This window comes from Theropithecus gelada, chromosome 4 (genome assembly GCF_003255815.1).
Source record: "Theropithecus gelada isolate Dixy chromosome 4, Tgel_1.0, whole genome shotgun sequence".
Classification (NCBI taxonomy): domain Eukaryota; kingdom Metazoa; phylum Chordata; class Mammalia; order Primates; family Cercopithecidae; genus Theropithecus; species Theropithecus gelada.
In genome coordinates this window covers 149,601,065-149,619,343 of record NC_037671.1, presented here as the reverse complement: position 1 = coordinate 149,619,343, position 18,279 = coordinate 149,601,065, and the positions used below count along the sequence as shown (strand labels likewise).

Genomic DNA, 18,279 nt, shown 5'->3' with positions numbered 1-18,279 from the left:
CTTGGCATACCATAACAACAGTGCCAATGATAACCCTTGCTCCAGAGTTAGTGATTTCAAGCAATCTGAGAGTTAAAAATGGTTTATCAGTAATTCAGGGAAAGCTATTTTATCCTGAATGGGCACTATTTGAAAGTAGTCATCAGTCTCTGAATGTGCTTTTGCAGTGAGATATGACGTACTAAGGAATTGTAGGATACCTATAAGATACAACATTAATACTTCACATTCTTATTTCAGCAACTGCAAGTTACACAGCCACAGATCTAAAAGACCACAAAAATGGCTTTTGTGTTGACCTTACGTGAACAGGGAAAAATTATCCGTTTTCTTTGAGTCAATACATTCTTGCCCAAAGCATTCTGTTATAGGATTTAACAGAATAAAATATCTAAAGGGAAATATCATGACAAGTAAATCCCTGTAATTCCATATTTATCATAAATTATGATGAAATACAATTCACTTTTTTTTGCTTGCTTTCTTGGTCATTACTTAAAGTCTCTGAAACTCGTTCTGCATCTTGAAATGGTGGTAATCACCTCTTGTTTACAACTTTCTTTTGAGAATTGAGACAACAAATGTAACTTACATACTACCAAGCCTGTTATGCTACAATTATTGTGCAAAACCTTAAAGTTTTATCAAATCACTTAATAATGATGATCTGAATGGTACACTGAAAATCAGAATCTTAGTATCACATCTGAAGTTTGGATGAGACAATATATTTACAGTAACTACAAAGGAGACTGACATGCAATAAATGTCAGTACATGTTAGTGTTGTTATTACTGTGTTAACACCACAAACAAAGCATACTGGACAAAGGTACTTTGTATAGAGATGGCATATCAGAATACAGAAATGACCATTCACATTTGATATTTCTTTTAAAGACAGAAAAGTAACTTCCTGTCATCTAGAAATCATGAATATGTTGACCCTAGAATAAAATATATTGCAATTTAGTGTATGTATGTGTGACAGTGCTTAACTGTTTATTTGCTTTTATAATGTATAATCCTGTTTTTAGCTGCATCTCACTTTTAATTTTTGACTTAGAAACTTTTCTTCTTAACTCAGACTTTAGTATCTAATCTGTGGTATAAAACAGTCTAAAATGAATTTTTGCATGACACTGAACAAATACTCTAATACCTCCAACAAAATGTAGATTGCCTACTTGCTTTAAATTTAATATTAAAACGATTACGAACTAGATTTGGTTTTGTAATGACTAAGTCTACAAACTAGATTTATTTTTGTGATAACGAAGATAACTAAAGAAGGCATTTCAAAATTAGCACATATTTTCCATAGGCTAAGAATTTACTTTAAGTAGAAAACTCATTGTTAAGATAAAAAATGGTGTTTCATTAAGTGACTGAAAAATACTTTGCATTAAGAAGCAATGAGGCTGTGGCTCATGCCTGTAATCCAGCACTGTGGGAGGCTGAGGCGGGCAGATCACCTGAGATCAGGAGTTCCAGATCAGCCTGGTCAATGTGGTGAAACCTCATCTCTACTAAAAATACAAAAATTAGCCAGGTGTGGTGGTGGGCACCTGTAATCCCAACTACTCGGGAGACTGACGCAGGAGAATCTCTTGAGCCCGGGAGGTGAAGGTTGCAGTGAGCCGAGACAGCACCACTGCACTCCATCCTGGGTGAGAAGAGCGAGACTCTGTCTCAAAAAAACAAACAAACAAAAAAAATCAAAGAAAGGAACAGTGAGATTCAAATAAAAAAGGCTAAGTAAAATTGATCTTAATGTGGTAGTGTTATGTTTTCATAAAAATATTCTATAAATAAATTCTAGATATGTTTGTATATTTTTATCTTATTATAAAAACCATACTTGTAAGTAAGTATCTTGATTATGAGGAAAAAACTTTCAATGTTCATCAGTATTATCTGCCATAATACAATTATAAATAAAAATTTTGATTTCTAAGCACAAGTCAAATCTCTTCATAATACTATATCATGTACATGTATTAAATTGGTCTATCCATTTGAGAAAAAGGTAAAAGCTCACTAAGAGAGAAGTAATGTTTATAAATAAATAAGATAAAATTTTGTTTCATTTAGAATACTAATTAAAATAATGAATTAATAGATTATCAAACCTTGCCTAGATTAGCAAATTTAACAAAGGCATAATCATTTAAAACTCACCAGTGTAAGCACAAAATTTTCTTTAAAAATTAGCAGCAAGAAAAGAGACTATCATGTATTATAATTTAAGATATTGTAATTTAAGATATAATTTAGAGATAAATTACAAATCATTTGATAAGGGGAAAGTCATCCCATAAACACAATTAGGTTAGATGGTTTCAATTTGGAAAAATATTACTTCAGGTACCCAATGCATAATAAACACTAAAATAAATTATGGTTGGATTAAAGAGTTAAAATATTAAAAAATCAAATAGTTAAAAGAAAGGAAGAAAATTGAACTTTTAATCAAACTTCTGAATAAATGACTTTTTACACTTAGAAGCAACATGTTTACAAAAGATATACAGATATGTAAATATATAAAAATATGTATTTATATCATATATGTGCTTGTGTATGTGACCACAAAGAAAGAGAATAATTTGGTCAAACAAAAATAAAAAAAATTTAACAATACATATGCAAATCAATTAGGTAAAAAAAACAAAAACAAAAACAAAAAAACAAAACCTACCACTCAAATAAAAAGGAAGAAACAGAAAATAGGGAAAATGTGGAGAAAATAATGCCAGAAGTGGAATTTAAATATCTAAATAAAGAGCTCATATAATTTGATAATAAAAATATGCGCCAAATTTCTATCTGATGTTATATCACCTTGATAAACAAATCATCTGAAAATCAAAATATGCACCCACATAAATGGGCAAAGGGTATGAACAGAAAATTTTAAAAGGGAGCATTACAAACTCAAAAATACATGAATTTATATTCAGCTTACAAGCAAACAGGAAAATATAAAATATAAGAAAAAATACTTTAAAATTATTAAATTAATATTTAAAAAGCACTTAAAATGCCAACAAATGCTCATACTGAAACAGGTCCTCAAACTTTCTAGGTGGAATTATAAATTGATTCATTCCTTTTAGAAAGCGAATTGCCAATATGTGCTAAATACTAAAAACTTGGATATTCTTTAACCCAATCATTCTACCTTTATAAATATATCCTTTCAAAGGTATAAAATATGGAAAAAAAATTCTAGATGAATATCATCCACACATTATTTATAATACACAATTATTTTTTATTCCCAGAACAAACCAAGCAAGCCTTGGTATCCAATAGTGGAGGAATATTTAAGCAAGTGTTATACAGTTCATAGTTAATGAAATATATGTTTTGAAAACTAGTAATATGAGAAATGTTTGCAATGTTAGGTGAAAATACTAATGATATTAAATTATTTGAACATCACAACTAAAGCTTTTTAAAAAGCCATTTAAATAGGGTGAAAGACCAAGGGCACACAATAAGATGTTAGGAGTGAGTATACTGGAGCAGCAGAATTCTGGGTGAATATTTTCCCTCTCTTTTCCAAATTTCTATCTGATGTTATATCACCTTGATAAATAAATCATCTGAAAATCAAAATATGGTTGGGCGTGGTGGCTCCTACCTGTAATCCCAGCACTTTGGGAGGCTGAGGCAGGTGGATCACTTGAGGTCAGGAGTTTGAGACCAACCTGGCCACAATGGTGAAACCCTGTCTCTACTTAAAAAACATATATATATATATATTTTTTTCAGGCATGGTGGCTCATGCCTGTAATCCCAGCTACTTGGGAGGCTGAGGTATGAGAATTGCTTGAGCCTGGGAGGTGGAGGTCGCAGTGAGCCGAGATAGTGCCATTGTACTCCAGGCTGGGGAACAGAGCGAGACTCTGTCTCAAAATAAATAAATAACAATATTTACTAAAATTATGAACTAACTTAAAACATATACCTATAGTAGCGTACAAATATATATACTTTCATAACAAAATTGTAAATACATTTGGTTATCATGATTGAAAGCATTTATATGAAAATATGTGATAATTTTTTACCTGGAGGCATTATGTGAGAACTTCATTTCTTTTTCACAAATTCCTATCATCTTCCTACTTTACATTTAAAAATGGTAAAAGATATATTTATGAAAAGAAAGCCTTACAGTATAAAACAAAAATCAATTCACTGAGTAATACCTCCTCACGGATTTCTGTTATAACAATAGAAATGTTTCATGGGGCAAAACGTAATTTTAAGGTCCAACAAAAAAGGTAAAGTTTTAAAGTCACGCTTAAAAGACAAAGAAAAATGAAACCATTTATACTCCAAATAAATCATAAAATATGACTTAGACAGAAACTTCATAGAACCCAAATCCCACCAGAAAGTAGGCTCTCCGCTACAATGTAATAATGTCAACTGATTCCATAGTTCTTTTCCTTTCAGCTATTTAAAAGGTAATCCCTTTTAAAGCCCTGACCTTTTAGCTACTACGTCAAAAGGGAACCAACATTTATGCTTTCTCTTAACAGTTGATCTACATTTGTTACAACTGTGGGAAGGTGTTAGAGTAATCAGTAAATTCCCCACGGTTGGCTTCTTTTTCTTTCCTTACATTATAGTCCATTTAAGGTTGGGTTAACAGATTACAGTAATAAATGTATGTATTTTGTGTTACATCAGTTTATTCAGAATTTCCCCAATGTATAATGCTGTAGTGGTGTTCATTCCAAATCCAGCTGTAGAACCAGGCTAACTTGTAATTGTTTTTACAGCTTTCCAAAGTTATTCATAAAGTGTACTTATGAATAACTGTTAAGTAGAATAACTTAACAGTACTCAAGTCCCTATTGGTCTTGGTTTTGTTTGAAACTGAGCAGTAGCTTTGAATAAACTAAAAAGGAAAGAGAAAGGTGGGAAAGGCCTCATTTTCTAGTTGTTCTTTAATGGAATGAAAAATAAGAGCACTGAGCAACTGATGCAGTGATCTGAAATAGCCCTAAAACAAAATGGGTGACTGTGGATGAATTTGCCTTCTACCAGGAAAACAAAGAAAACTTTAGGCCAAATATCTTTAGACATCACTTCTATTAGAAAGCCAGGTCATCTAAACTATTTCAAAATTTCTTCCAATTGCTAAAAATGTAACACGTTATTTCATACAATACTTTTTCCTTACTATATTTATAAACTAGTATGTGAATTTGGTATAGTAAATCTGTACATTTATTATTATTATGGTCATTTATAGGCTTAGAATATACTTTTACTTCTAATTGTATTCATAATTATTGAATTTTAAACATTTTCTGGCAATCAAGTTTCATTTATCTGGTGATAAGTCTCCAAGAAGTAATTGCAGAATTGTGCTTAAAAGATAATTAGGCCAATTTAGAGATTCTTTCCAAAAATAAATTTGGCAAAGGGTAGAAACCACATATGGCAAAGTGTACACGAACATATGATTTTCTAAAGTAAGATTTTTTAAAACTTTCAAACTTCAACAGACCCCTATACTATAACTATCAAATGCAAAGTTTTCTGGTTGAATTTACTGGCTGACCTCCCCATAGGAGAGTCTTCCCTCGCTGTTTACTTGGCTAACTTTGAACACATCTAGGTCTGAGCTCAAATTGCCTGCTAAGTCTTCATTACTTGCGTGATTATCAAAAGAAAGATGAAAAGTGGGATTCATAAAATCCCTAAGTCCTGATTTTAGCTATGAGCTTTTATTTCACCAGATTTGCAAAACAATCAGTTCAATTTAATATAATTTTTTAAGTGATCAGCAATGTCACCAAGGAAAGAAAAGCAAGATTGCAAGGATTCAAAACCTATGTAATTGAGAAGTAATTATAGTACATGTGGCAGACTAGAAATAATACTTTTATATCACTTTTATGCTATATTTTTCCTATAAAGTACATCCTCATTTTTAAATGTAATATAAGGACTCCAGTATCTTAAGTCAATATTTATATGTGGCCTCCTTAAATTTTGAAGAGTAATGCAAATAATAAGAATATATATTGTTTATCTATAAAAATTTTCAGTTTAATTATATAATTACTTTTCTAAAATAAAAAACCAAATACTCTTTTTCTACATACCTGCATTAAGATAGTTATAATTTGCTTCAATATTATAAATATTGTTCAGTCATATCCAGATGTACATGTTTTTTCTTTTCCTCCTAAAAGTTATCTCACCTTGCACTTTGGACACTTCTGGGCATTCCTCTGCCCATGCTCAATTTCGCTGGCCCAGTGACGCAACAATTTGTCTCCCTTTTTGTACTCCTTGCAGTTAACACCTTCATGCCAAGGAGAGTGGCACTTAAAACACCAGACGAATTGGCAGGTAGGGCACTGGATCTGTGTAAGAAAAAAATCATATTAATTACTAGTGGACATACTGAAAGTGTCTAAAAGGGTAAGAAGGTGATGCTTGGGGAAATTAGCTAAAAGTTTATAATTTAAAATGCCTCCCCCTCTATAAGACCAAAACTACACTAAGATATGAATACTCTGTTACTAGGGGAAAGAACTGCTTTGGCGAGGATGACTTGGCTATTTGTAGGCTGTCCTGGAGTTAAACATTTGATTCTGGAAACCAATTTAGCTTTAGGAAAATCTCCCAGATTTTAAGTGCAATCTCCCAGATTGAACCTGAAGGCTCACAAGGCCCCAAATCCACACACTCAGGCTGCCCTTTAATTCACCTTTCCCTTGAACGAATTACCCAGCCATTTCCATTGTCTTCTTAAGAATGACTTATTTCATTTTATTTTTTAAAAGCCCCACAGATGCTTCATCAAATAAAAAACACAGTAGCAGTCTGGGTGCAGTGGCTTATGCCTGTAATCCTAGCACTTTGGGAGGCTGAGGCGGGTGGATCACTTGAGGTCAGGAGTTACAGACCAGCCTGGCCAACATGGTGAAACCCCATCTCTACTAAAAATACAAAAATTAGGTGGGCATGTTGGTGCATGCTTGTAATCCCAGCTACTCAGGAGGATGACACGAGACATGAGAATCTCTTGAACCCAGCAGATAGAGGTTGCAGTTGAGCCGAGATCGTGCCACTGCACTCCAGCCTGGGCTACAGTGAGACTCTGTCTCAAAACAACAACAACAACAAAAACACAGTAAGAAACTGCTAGAACAGCATTTGCTATGAAGCAGCATCTAAAATAATGGATACTCCTGGTGTGCTACCAATGTAAGGGAGGCTAATTATAAAAATAATGCAAAGCATTCTATTATTAGAAATATATCAATATAGTGGCCCTGTGGCCTGTACTTAGAAAACCATCAGAAACGGGCCTTCATATTTCACTATGTGGAGGGTATATGACAGTGCACGTGTAAGTTTAGTAAGAATATGTCTTCTGCTTGACATGGAAGATATTTTATCTGACTTCCTTTATTTTGAATGATAGTGGAATATTCCATTCATACACATTATTTCCACTCCTAACTCTCTAAAAGCATATGAGTATAGCTTGACTTAACAGAGCCTCATGTGATTACAATGGATTATAAATTGCCTCATTATGAATTATATTTATAACTGACCACTCTCTTTGCTCCTCTATGTCACATCACTGCAGCACATGTGAATTTGCTGACTACATTTTAAAGGTTAGAATTTCCTTTGGTAAACTATACACAATATTGTCACTCAATTTTTTGGAAAACAACTTTTTTGACAATGGAGGTTCTACTATATAGATTAATTAGCTGAGTGGCAATTACAATCACAGCTCTTCTGTTAACAACTCAAAGCACTGTAATTTTCACTTATATCAAGAATGGATAATGCTCTTCCTGTGAAAATATGAAGTAAAAGTACTTTTGTTATTAACTTTATATAAAAATGGCATTCTGTCATAAGGCTTAAAAGATTTTCATGTTTATTTATTTATTAAAATTCTGTTCAATGGTAATATCTATGCTTAATATGTTACATGCATTATTTGTTTTCATCCTCAAAATAATGCTGGAAGGTAGATATGAGCATCATCAGTTTACAGATGATGAAAATGAGACTCAGATAGATTAAATCACTTGCTGAAGGTAACACAGAAAAGATGTGTTAAGGAATTTAAACGTAAGTTTGTCTGGCTCCACATTTAGCATACTTTTCACTATACTTCTTATACCAAACGGCATTTGTTCTTTGACAACTGGCAACTTAAAAATGTAGTAGTCAAAGATGGTCATGTCATTAAACTATTCAATAAGTCAGAATTCCACATGATTATCAAGATAAGGTGAACTTTGAAAATTCTTTTCAAGATCTACTCTATACAAATTGAGAAACTACTTGGTTTAACTAAAAAAATTTAAAAAAAAAGGATATTACTATTTAGTTATTTAAAATAACTGTTTTTTTCCTTTTTGATCATTACAATTAAAATAAATCATTTTTAAAAGACAACAAGTTGAAGTAGATGAGATTCAGCTAAGAAAACAATATAAAATGTTTACTTCCAAAATGTTTACTTCCATTTGTCATTGAGCAATGAAGACTAGATGTAAATATCACATGGAGCCTTCCTTTTGAATGTAATGAATGAAATGAGGAAAGTAGGAAAAAATTGCTTTTCCTTAGGCATCTACCATTAAGTCAGAAGACCTGAATAGTTAATTTAGTTATTTTCTACTGGATGTTATTCATAATTCTGAATCACTAGATTCTAGCATCATTAAATAAACTTTTTGAAAAGATCTCTGTAGTTTTTTAACCAGTCTTAGATTATATTTATGAAATATTAGAATGAATGTAAAGATGCTTTGAAACTGGGATTCGCTCTATAAATGTCTGACATTGAATGGCTCAAAGATCTTTGTGAGTAAGTGCTGAACTATCACATTTGTGAATCTCTAATGAAGACAATTACAGCAATGCATGACTCTTCTAAGGCACCAGAATAATAAAGAATCTGTCGTGTTGTTTCCACCCTGGGACTCTGGCTCATAATAAACAACTAAGTCCTACTGCAGATCCTATTGCAAATCCTCACCAACAGCACAGACTTAGTGGGAAACTGTGACCAAAGTTATGGGGCAGGCTCTCAAGTGAATATGAATAAGTTAAATTCATACTGGATTGCTATCTCTCACTGAAAACATCAAAATCACTATTTGCTTGGGATTAAAATCATAAAAGGACTAACAGCCAACTCCAACAACTTGGGTATTAAAAGACTACATGTGAAATTGTCCCAGATTTTTTGTTCTGAAGATGCCTCATTCATTTTGAACTTAATCACATTCAAAATTGGCCTTATGTAAACACATATAGACATCAACACTGCATCTTCCTCCACTCTTTTATTTACAGTTATTCTTCCACATGAAATGCTATCTCACAACCATAGACCCACCACATGGAGTGCCTGCCTTCTTAGTAATTACAGTCACACAGAAGTCATCATGCCCTGTCCTTGTGGCTCAAAGTGTGGTTGCAGGGCCCGAAACATCAGCATCACCTGAGAACTTGGTGAATTCATGAATCCTTAGACCTTAGAGCCAAAAGTGCTCATTTTCACAAGGTCCGAAGGTGATTCATATGCGTCCTAAAGTTTGAGAGGCTCTGCTTTATACCATGTGACTCCATAGCTCAGACCACAATTTATTGGACCAGGAATGAGTCCCTAAGCCAAAAACACGTATCCACTAGTTGGCAAGCTGCCTAAGTGGTGGCATGAGCTTTGTGTAGCGGGGGTGCTCATTGTTGAATGGAGATTAGCCAAGATAGATTTTTCTCTCTTGAGGAGTGTCATGGAGATACAAAGGATGCCTTCATGGAGGAAAAGACAGAGAAGAGCTAAGTGACTACAATGCAGACCACTGAAGAAGGACACAGACATTGACTTTTGGTAAGATGACAGACGGGCTCTCACACTACCAGAGCTTGTGTCTGATTCTCTATGAGGCCTGCCTGGGCAGCTGCGGAGAGTATTTTCCTGCCCTTTCTACTCCCCATGGAGCCTTACGGTAAACCTCACTAATTGAGGTAGCCCAAGAAACAGCACATTTCTGCTTCTGGTAACTGGGAGAGTCCAGTGAATTACATCTACTAAAATCTTATCTTGATCAAATGCTCCTTTCTTCAAGTTGTCTTCCCTATTCCTTGCAACTAGATTCAGTACCTTTCTTATGGAACTTCCATTAGGGATGTAGATGTCTAATCTCTCCAACAGCCCACAAGTTCACTCCTCAGTGAACTGTGTTTGTCAAAGGCTTTGTCTCATGTAAAATGAATGATTTTGCACACAGTTTGGATACCACGTATCAGTTAACATTAAATGAATACAAAGAAAAACCAACATATCTAATTTATGACTAGCGGCTGAGATGGTATTACTAATTCCTATATTATCAGATGATGTTTACTAAACACATTATCCTAATGAACTTTTACTGAACACTATGATCAGTGCACAAACTCTTTTAAAAGAGGCAAGCAGGGCTTCAAGTGCTTCAAGAATCAAGTTATCAAAGCTAAGAATCTTGATTAGCTTTCTCCAGAATCCACAAAAGATAAAATAACTTTACATTAGATTTTTGACTTTTGAATACCCTTAGTTTTACCAGAAATCTGTGCTATACTGAGATGAAAGTACACCGACTCACCAGCCCTAGGAAAATGGCATTTTCTCCTGAGAATTCATCAAGTCAAGTAAGGAAACAACCCACAAAATAAAAACAGTGTCTAAAACCAAAGAAAACCCCAGATCATTATTTTCCTGCTTAAATGCTAGACACCCCTATACACATCATTATTTCAAATAAATAACAAAATCTTTACTTATCAAATTAAAAATATTAGACAACACCCATGTGTAAAGTAGCACTGCAAATATAAGAGCTAATTCAGTTTTCCAAAAAGGATTTGCTGTACTAGAACCTCAGGTTCAGATTCTCAATAATGAAGCACATTTATCAATTCATTTTCCCGTTCAACAAATATTTATTGGGCACCTTCAGGTAGCAGGAACTGCCTATGTTGATTGCATGCAGAAAGAAATGAAAATACTTGTCCTTAAGGAACTTACTGGGCTCTGACAGATATAAACCAAAAGAGCTATAAAGGCATATAGTAACTGCTAGAATAGAAGCTAGGACAAGTGGGTGCCAGGGAAACAGGCTTCAGTGAAAGCTGGAACATAAGTGTTCAGAGAGAATGTGACCTTCAACAATGAGTAGAATATTACCGAGACAAGTGTTGAGGTAACAGTTTGGGTAGAGGGTCCATCCTGAGCCACCACACAGAGGCCCAAGAGCACATGATGCACTGGGGAAACAGCAAGTGTTCTAATGTAGCCTGAACAGAGATGTCACTTCAGCTAACTCAACTTTGATCCTTGCTAAGTGTACAATAAACAGAGCCAGTAAGTTCCTATAATCCTGGCATGTCCCCCCAAATATACCATGGTCCAGAAACTCTGCATAGGAAACACGTAAAAATCATGGCTGTCAGATTCGGGTATGTCCTAAAGAAATGAACCAAAATGGTAAATAACTGGGAAATCTTGTAGTTATTAGTTATAAAAATGTTTTAAAAACTGAAGATGCTTTTCTTGAAGATGAGATGTGGAGAGGTACAGCATGTTATAGAGAGGAGAAAATGAGTCTTGATGCATGGCTTCAAATACTTTTAAGGAAGCACTGTTCGCTCCCTTATAACATCAAATCCTAAAGCCAGATTGTGGCTTTGGAAAGAAAGGGTGGCAATGGAAAGAAATTCTCCATATGGGAAAATAAAGTTTTGACTTCTTGCCTTGATCTTACTCCCTGAGATTTCACTGCCTACTTGGGGAGCTCTCCATGCATGGAAATGCCAGTAACATACAGCCTTCATGAGGCACTGCACCCTTGAACACAGTGCGAATGTGGCCAAGTGATCCTTGCCTTAGTTTCTCACAGCACAGCTAAAACTAAGCTGGAAAGGGAAAGAGAAACTTTCCTAAAGGCTGAGGACCAACAGCAGACCAAAATAAAACAAACAAACAAAACCACACACACACACACACACACACACAAAATGTAGAGTAACACATGACAAGGTAAGCTATATTGAGATATGGTGCCTATTTATATAAATAACCTTACTGAACTCCCTCAATACTGATTTCCTTTTACATATGCAACACAATTATTTATTGCACAATGCATTCACCTCAATACTAGCTTTTATGTTCAAGCCAGACTCATGCATTTTTTTGGACAGCATGTTGGAACTTGAGAATGGGGGTTGTTTGAAAAAGTACTCTCTCCCTAATTTGAAAATCACTATCTCATATTAGTCTGTCTTGCTCCTACCACCTGGAAACACCTTAGGCATTTACAGACTTTTCCTGTAAACACAGAGAGCAAAGCCCAGAGAAGCATTTGTCTGGGTCTATTTCTTGTCTGAGGACCCACTTCTTCACTGGTGAATACAAAGGGTACTGGAAAATTCTTCCCTGATTTGCATAGCCCAAAGTCCTGGCCAGAAAAATGTGGTATCATATTGTTTTGAACAAGATGTCCTGTTCTGAACACAACAGCATCAGGATGACATCTCACAAGAGGTACCCACATAAAGCAGCAAGAGGTCCATTGTGTTACAGTGTACAAAAGGAAATGTACAGTGTACAAAATTCCTCTGTGAGGAATAAGTGAAGGCAGGAGGGAAGCATATCTTAGCCCAAAGGTAACAATGAATTCTTTCAAATCTGAGGTTTTTGAAAATGGAAAGGAATGATTCTATTAACAAGTTCCTTAACAAAAGCAGTGTTCAGAGTCTGCATGGCCAACTGGTAGGCATATTGTAGAGGGGATCTGTGAACTGTGTACACAGCACCAGCAGATTATCTTACAAATCTAAGTAGGTAAATATGGAAAAGTAGTACTACAGAGAGTGGTAGATAAAAAATGTAAGGTCTTCACTTCATTTCTTTCAGAATATCTTCCAGACCATTTTATAATGAACACCACACTTGGTCTACTTTAACACACTAACACGGGGGCCGTCAGAGAGAGATGATTCTTCACTTGTTCATTGTGCTAAAGACCCAATGACAATGGGATAAAGTGAAAACAGTTCTTAGTACCACTGCAGGTCAATTTATCCTAGCTGCAAGATTTGATTATTACTATAGTTTTTTTTGTTTGTTTGTTTTTAAGGTGAAGTGTAGGCTAAAATATCAGATAAAGCCCAACATTTGGCTGTTAGAAGTTCAAGCACAAGTTAAAAACCTCTAAAAAATATTGTGTCTAATTTATGCATCAAAAAAGCAAACAAAGAACAGCCTTAGCAAAACACTTCATTAGTAACTGGAGAAAGAAATGCTAATATAATTTAGTAGGCTTGCATCATAGCTGAGTGTTACACATTTTTTCAAGGGTAATGTATGTAACACACAATTTGTTTACACTGGCGCCTATCAACAGGGCTAGACAACTTTGTCTTTATCTGCCTCATAAATCTATGCCAACAACCACCATTTAAGAAACTACACTTTTTTTTCTATCGGCTCCTGACATGAGTGATATATTAATCCCAAGAGAAATCAGTGTGTGTTGTAAGCTACCCTAACCTTGTAGGGAAGATGCACAACCAGAGTCTCCATTTGTAAATACTGTCAACTTAAAGTGATGGTGTCAGGGAAAACCGGAACAAAACAGCATACTAATTACATGTTCATGGGAAAACTTTACACATTTTTACATATGGGAAACAGTTCTCAAGTCATCTTTACCAGAAGGAAGATTAAGCACGTTTTAAAGTACACCAGTTCTCAACAACCGATTCATTTGACTGTATTCTTAAAGCCCTTAGAAAATTCTTTTACCACATGAGAAAATATTTGTTTAGTGTTTATAAAAGGTAATTTCTACTCAGAGGATTTATAAGAAAGAAAAAAAGACAGCTAGAGAACTAAGGTAAGAACACAGACAGAGTTTCTCCAGGGAATTTTATTGGTTTTTTTCTTTCACCTGGTGGTAAAAGATGCGTCAAACATGCCATTATATAAATTATCAAGATTCTGCTTAACATTTGTGGGAAGAAGAGTGGGGATTATTAGTCTTGTCTGAAGAAAACCAACAAGAGAATTACCTCTAACATCTTTTCTAACATGCTGATGAGCATGACCTTCAACTCTTTCTCCAAATCGATATGAAAAGGGGGATCATTTCTTAAGTCTACACTTGGAATAAGAACAAAACCTAGAATTGCACCTACCTCAGTAAAACTTGTATGAGTAAAATAACTACTTTTAATCCTTTAGATGTCTCTCCTCTCTTCCATAAAGAACTGCTATCACCTCCTCTATCTCCCAAAGAATATTTTTTTCATTTTCGTAAGTTCAATGACCATCCCCTTCACTGCCCCCAATATTGATGACTTCCAGCAAATCACTCCTGAGTCATGTTTTCTAGACATCTCTTTGATGCCCTAACGGGTCTTCAAACTTAACACTGTCAACATATTTCAAACTAAATTAATTTTCCATTTCCCAAACCTGCTCCTCCTCTTCCAGATATAGTCAATTTTACCCCTCCTTTCTGCCCATTGTCCACCACTCACCCCATGTTTTACTTCAACTATATTCTTTTTTACTCCCCCATGACCTTCTCAGTACCCAGGGTTGCTCATTCTGCTCTCTTTGCCTAATAATAATAACAATCATAATCCTTTCCAGCATGTATCATACATGGTGCTAAGCAATTTATATGTGTGATCTCATTTAATTCTTACTACATTCTTATGACATAGGTACTATTACTATCCCCAGTTAAAGACGTGGAAACGATACTCAAGGTGACAGAGCTAATATGTGACAGGCTGAGAGTTTAATTCCAGTTTGAAAGCAGTGCTCTGACCTGCCTTTTCCACCTTGGTAAATGCAACATCTCAAGGCTTAATGTGTTTACTCTTACATGAATTCTTCAACAAATATATTTTGAGTGCACCCTGTACCAGACATAGTGCTTGACACAGGTTATTAGCAGTGAATGAAGTGAATTTGGACCTGGACTCCTAGAGACCAGTTAGAAAGAGAAACTTAAAGCAAATAACCACAAACATATATCATAAAATCCCAGGTGATAATTGCTATAGTGAAAAGCTTTCGGTGTGGGTGATGTGTTTGTCTCCAGGCATCACATGAGGACATTAGAGTCACAACTTCAACATTTTTTATTTCTCCATCATTAACTTGTTCTCTTATTGATATGTGGTTGCTGTTGCACTGATAAATTATAGGAACTATTCGGGTTAGAAATTAGATTTCTAGTTGGAAATTGAAGTCAATTTTGTAGAAATGGAATGGTAAGCCTTTTTGGCATCATGACAAGAGTTTTAGGGAGAAGGAGACAGAAATACTATGAGTGAAAAAGTGAGACTGGATTTGACAAAAGGCAAGGTTGTCTGAATGTAAATCTCTCAATTCACAAATGCACTTGTTCTATTTGATATAGTATGAGTTTGACAATGTTCAGAACATAATATAAAGCTCTATTTACTCAAATTTTTGCCAGAAGGGAATTGTTGGGTGTTGGGCCTAGAAGGATAAATGGACAGGTAGGAGCTCTAGTTACTGCTTATTGTTATATTCTTTTTACCCTTTATCCACCTGCTGAGTACAAACAATTTGACAAGTGGTCTTTACAAAAATTAAAACCCCCAAATATGATATTTTAGGTCTCAAACTTCATGTGAGAAGCACTAACGCAGCTATAAAACAGTTATAATATTTTCAAACAGCTGAACTGACGGCAAAGGCCATAATAAATTTTCAAAGAATGGCATCTTGGATCAAGATACTGTGAATCAATGACTCAGAATAATATTAAAATAAACATTACAAGGGTTTTATCAATAGATACAAAACCACTTAAGCCTGTAAACATTACTATAAAGAGACGTTAAATTGTACAGAAATGACAGACAATAGCAGCAATCTTTTTTTTTTTTTTTTTTTTCTGTTTCTGTTGCCTTATGATGCAATGTATTGTGTGTGAGTACTTAAATTCACTCCTCTTAAAGTTACAATAAATGACACCAATTTGGAACTACCTTATTCTATTGGGGAAACTGAATTTTTAAAAATACTGCAAAATAAAAAATGTTCACCTGTTCATCGCAAAGAACAAAGATCTTACTCTCAGTACAGGGTGCCATACTGGGCCCATGAATTCCACAGTTGTTTGGCTGGGGTATCCATGTCAGTGCTCTCCTTACCTATAATACCCAGACAGGTATGGGCATGTAAACCAAGCAGTTAATGTTAATGTAGACCACAGAGTTTCATGATGAAAAATGTTATATAAACTTTACACTAAAAGAAGTAAAAATTATTGCTTCAGGAATTACTTGAATCATCGTTAGAACTTTGTACAACATAGATCAAAGAGATTACGGACTTCTGTTATCGATCTTCTCTTCTACACTAGTAAAGAAGAGTAACAAAAATAATCATCCTCAAATTCTGTGGTAGTTTTACTCTTTTGAAATTTGCTGAAGTTTCATTTTATAGTGTAATGAGATTTCCACCTCACACCCACTGCTGAGGATCTTAACTGCTTCATAATCAACATTTATTGTGTTGTTGAATTCCTCCTCACACCAAAGCAAATTTTTCTTTTCCTCTACTAATCGAAAGGAGTCAGTTGAGTTTAACAAATTTAAGATGTTGATCCATTTGCCCCAGCTTCTCTTCTTACCCACAACAAATCGATAGACATTGGAGAAGCCTGACCTCTGGGAAATGTTATCAGAATAGCATGGGATCACTCAAAATTATATAAATATAGAATCTTCTATTTGTCAATTTTTACACATTTCACTCTCAGTACATGTATACTGTGATACATTACACTCATCACAACATGATTTTGGTGATTTTAGATGAAATGAGATATAAAACATTTCACTGTTGCCATAATTTTGACTGAAATTATAACTCTATTATCCATTTCATGAAAACAACACATTTAAAAATTACTCAATTATTCCCACTCTAACTCAATTTTGTACATGTTTTAATTACTGCAATTTTAAAAATTAGTATAGTCTGAGTTTCTATATATCAAATATTAGAAAAAAATTGAATATCCTAATTTATGGAATTACAAGCCCTTCTAAATTCCTGTTCTTATACAGTAACACACAACTGCAATAAAAATAACAACATAATCTAAGGATATATAGCATGATATAAAAGTATTCTATTAATGTTCAGTTAGCTTTCAACAGCACTGTAGGGCAATACTTTAGTTATACAATTTTGTAACCTCAAAAATAATGCTTTTTATAGAAGGGAAAAAAAGGATTTTATTCTAACAGTTATACCTGATAGAGAATGGCCTACATAAAAACAGTAAATTAACTATGAGAGTCAAGCAGTTTCAAAGGACGACTCATGAAGAAGCTTTGATTAATCTACAAATACTGTAGCTTATCACTGCAACAGCAGAGGAAACTACCTACTAAACAATGGTCCCCTCAAAGGTACAAGATGAATAATGTAACCGCTGCTCTCAAGAAAGGGAACGTGACCAGAAACTTACCTTAAATGGAGAGGACTTCAAACAGCCTTTGAAACCACTTCATCCTGCCATTTTGCTGTAATGACAAGGATGAAAACTACTGCCACAGCCTCACTGGTTTTCTGCTTCATTTACTGCAAAGATTCTCTGCTGTGGATTAGTCACCTGGTGAGGCTCAAAACTTTGGAAGACAATTGTTCTGGGGTGGGCCTGGGGCACTGGTGTGTCATGAAAGCCCTTGGGTGATTCTAATACACAATCAGGGCTGTGAAGCAATGCTCTGCTGCCACAGTTGTTGCCTTGGTTTCCCAGGCTTCTGTCTGGCCTTCTTGTGATAGCTTCTATGAATGCTGCCAGATGACATTTCTCTAATTCTCTAATGCTTACAGAGTTAAATCCAAACTTCTGCGCAAACTGCACAAGACTCAACATGATCTGCTCTTATCTGCCTGATCAGCTGCCTCTCCCCTACTCTCCACCAGCTCTAGAAGCACTTGATTGCAACAAGCCTGGCCTTAGCCTCAGGGGCCGTGCACTTACTCATTCCTTGCTCTGAAATGCTCACCATGTTTATCTGTCTGGAGAACTGCACCTCCTCTGTGAAGCCATTCCTGACATCCTAGAGGCCAACCCTCCTTTGAGTGTTCTCAAAGCATCCTATATGTACACAGTTTTGTGTTTTTTTCCAATCATATTGGACGGTCATTTTT

The 18,279-nt window shown here is 34.9% G+C and overlaps 1 protein-coding gene across 2 annotated transcripts in view; it reads right to left on the bottom strand.

Moving 5' to 3' along the window:
• The window catches only part of RNF217 (ring finger protein 217), a 128,917-nt gene that overhangs the window by 20,986 nt on the left and 89,652 nt on the right, over window positions 1–18,279 (bottom strand). For both annotated transcript variants that reach the window (XR_003119211.1, XM_025384508.1), the window contains one exon: window positions 6,233–6,397. Coding sequence is in view for 1 of the 2 variants with exons in the window: in XM_025384508.1 (XP_025240293.1) it covers window positions 6,233–6,397 (165 nt within the window). In the remaining variant the exon portion in view is untranslated. The remainder of the gene's footprint in view (window positions 1–6,232; window positions 6,398–18,279) is intronic.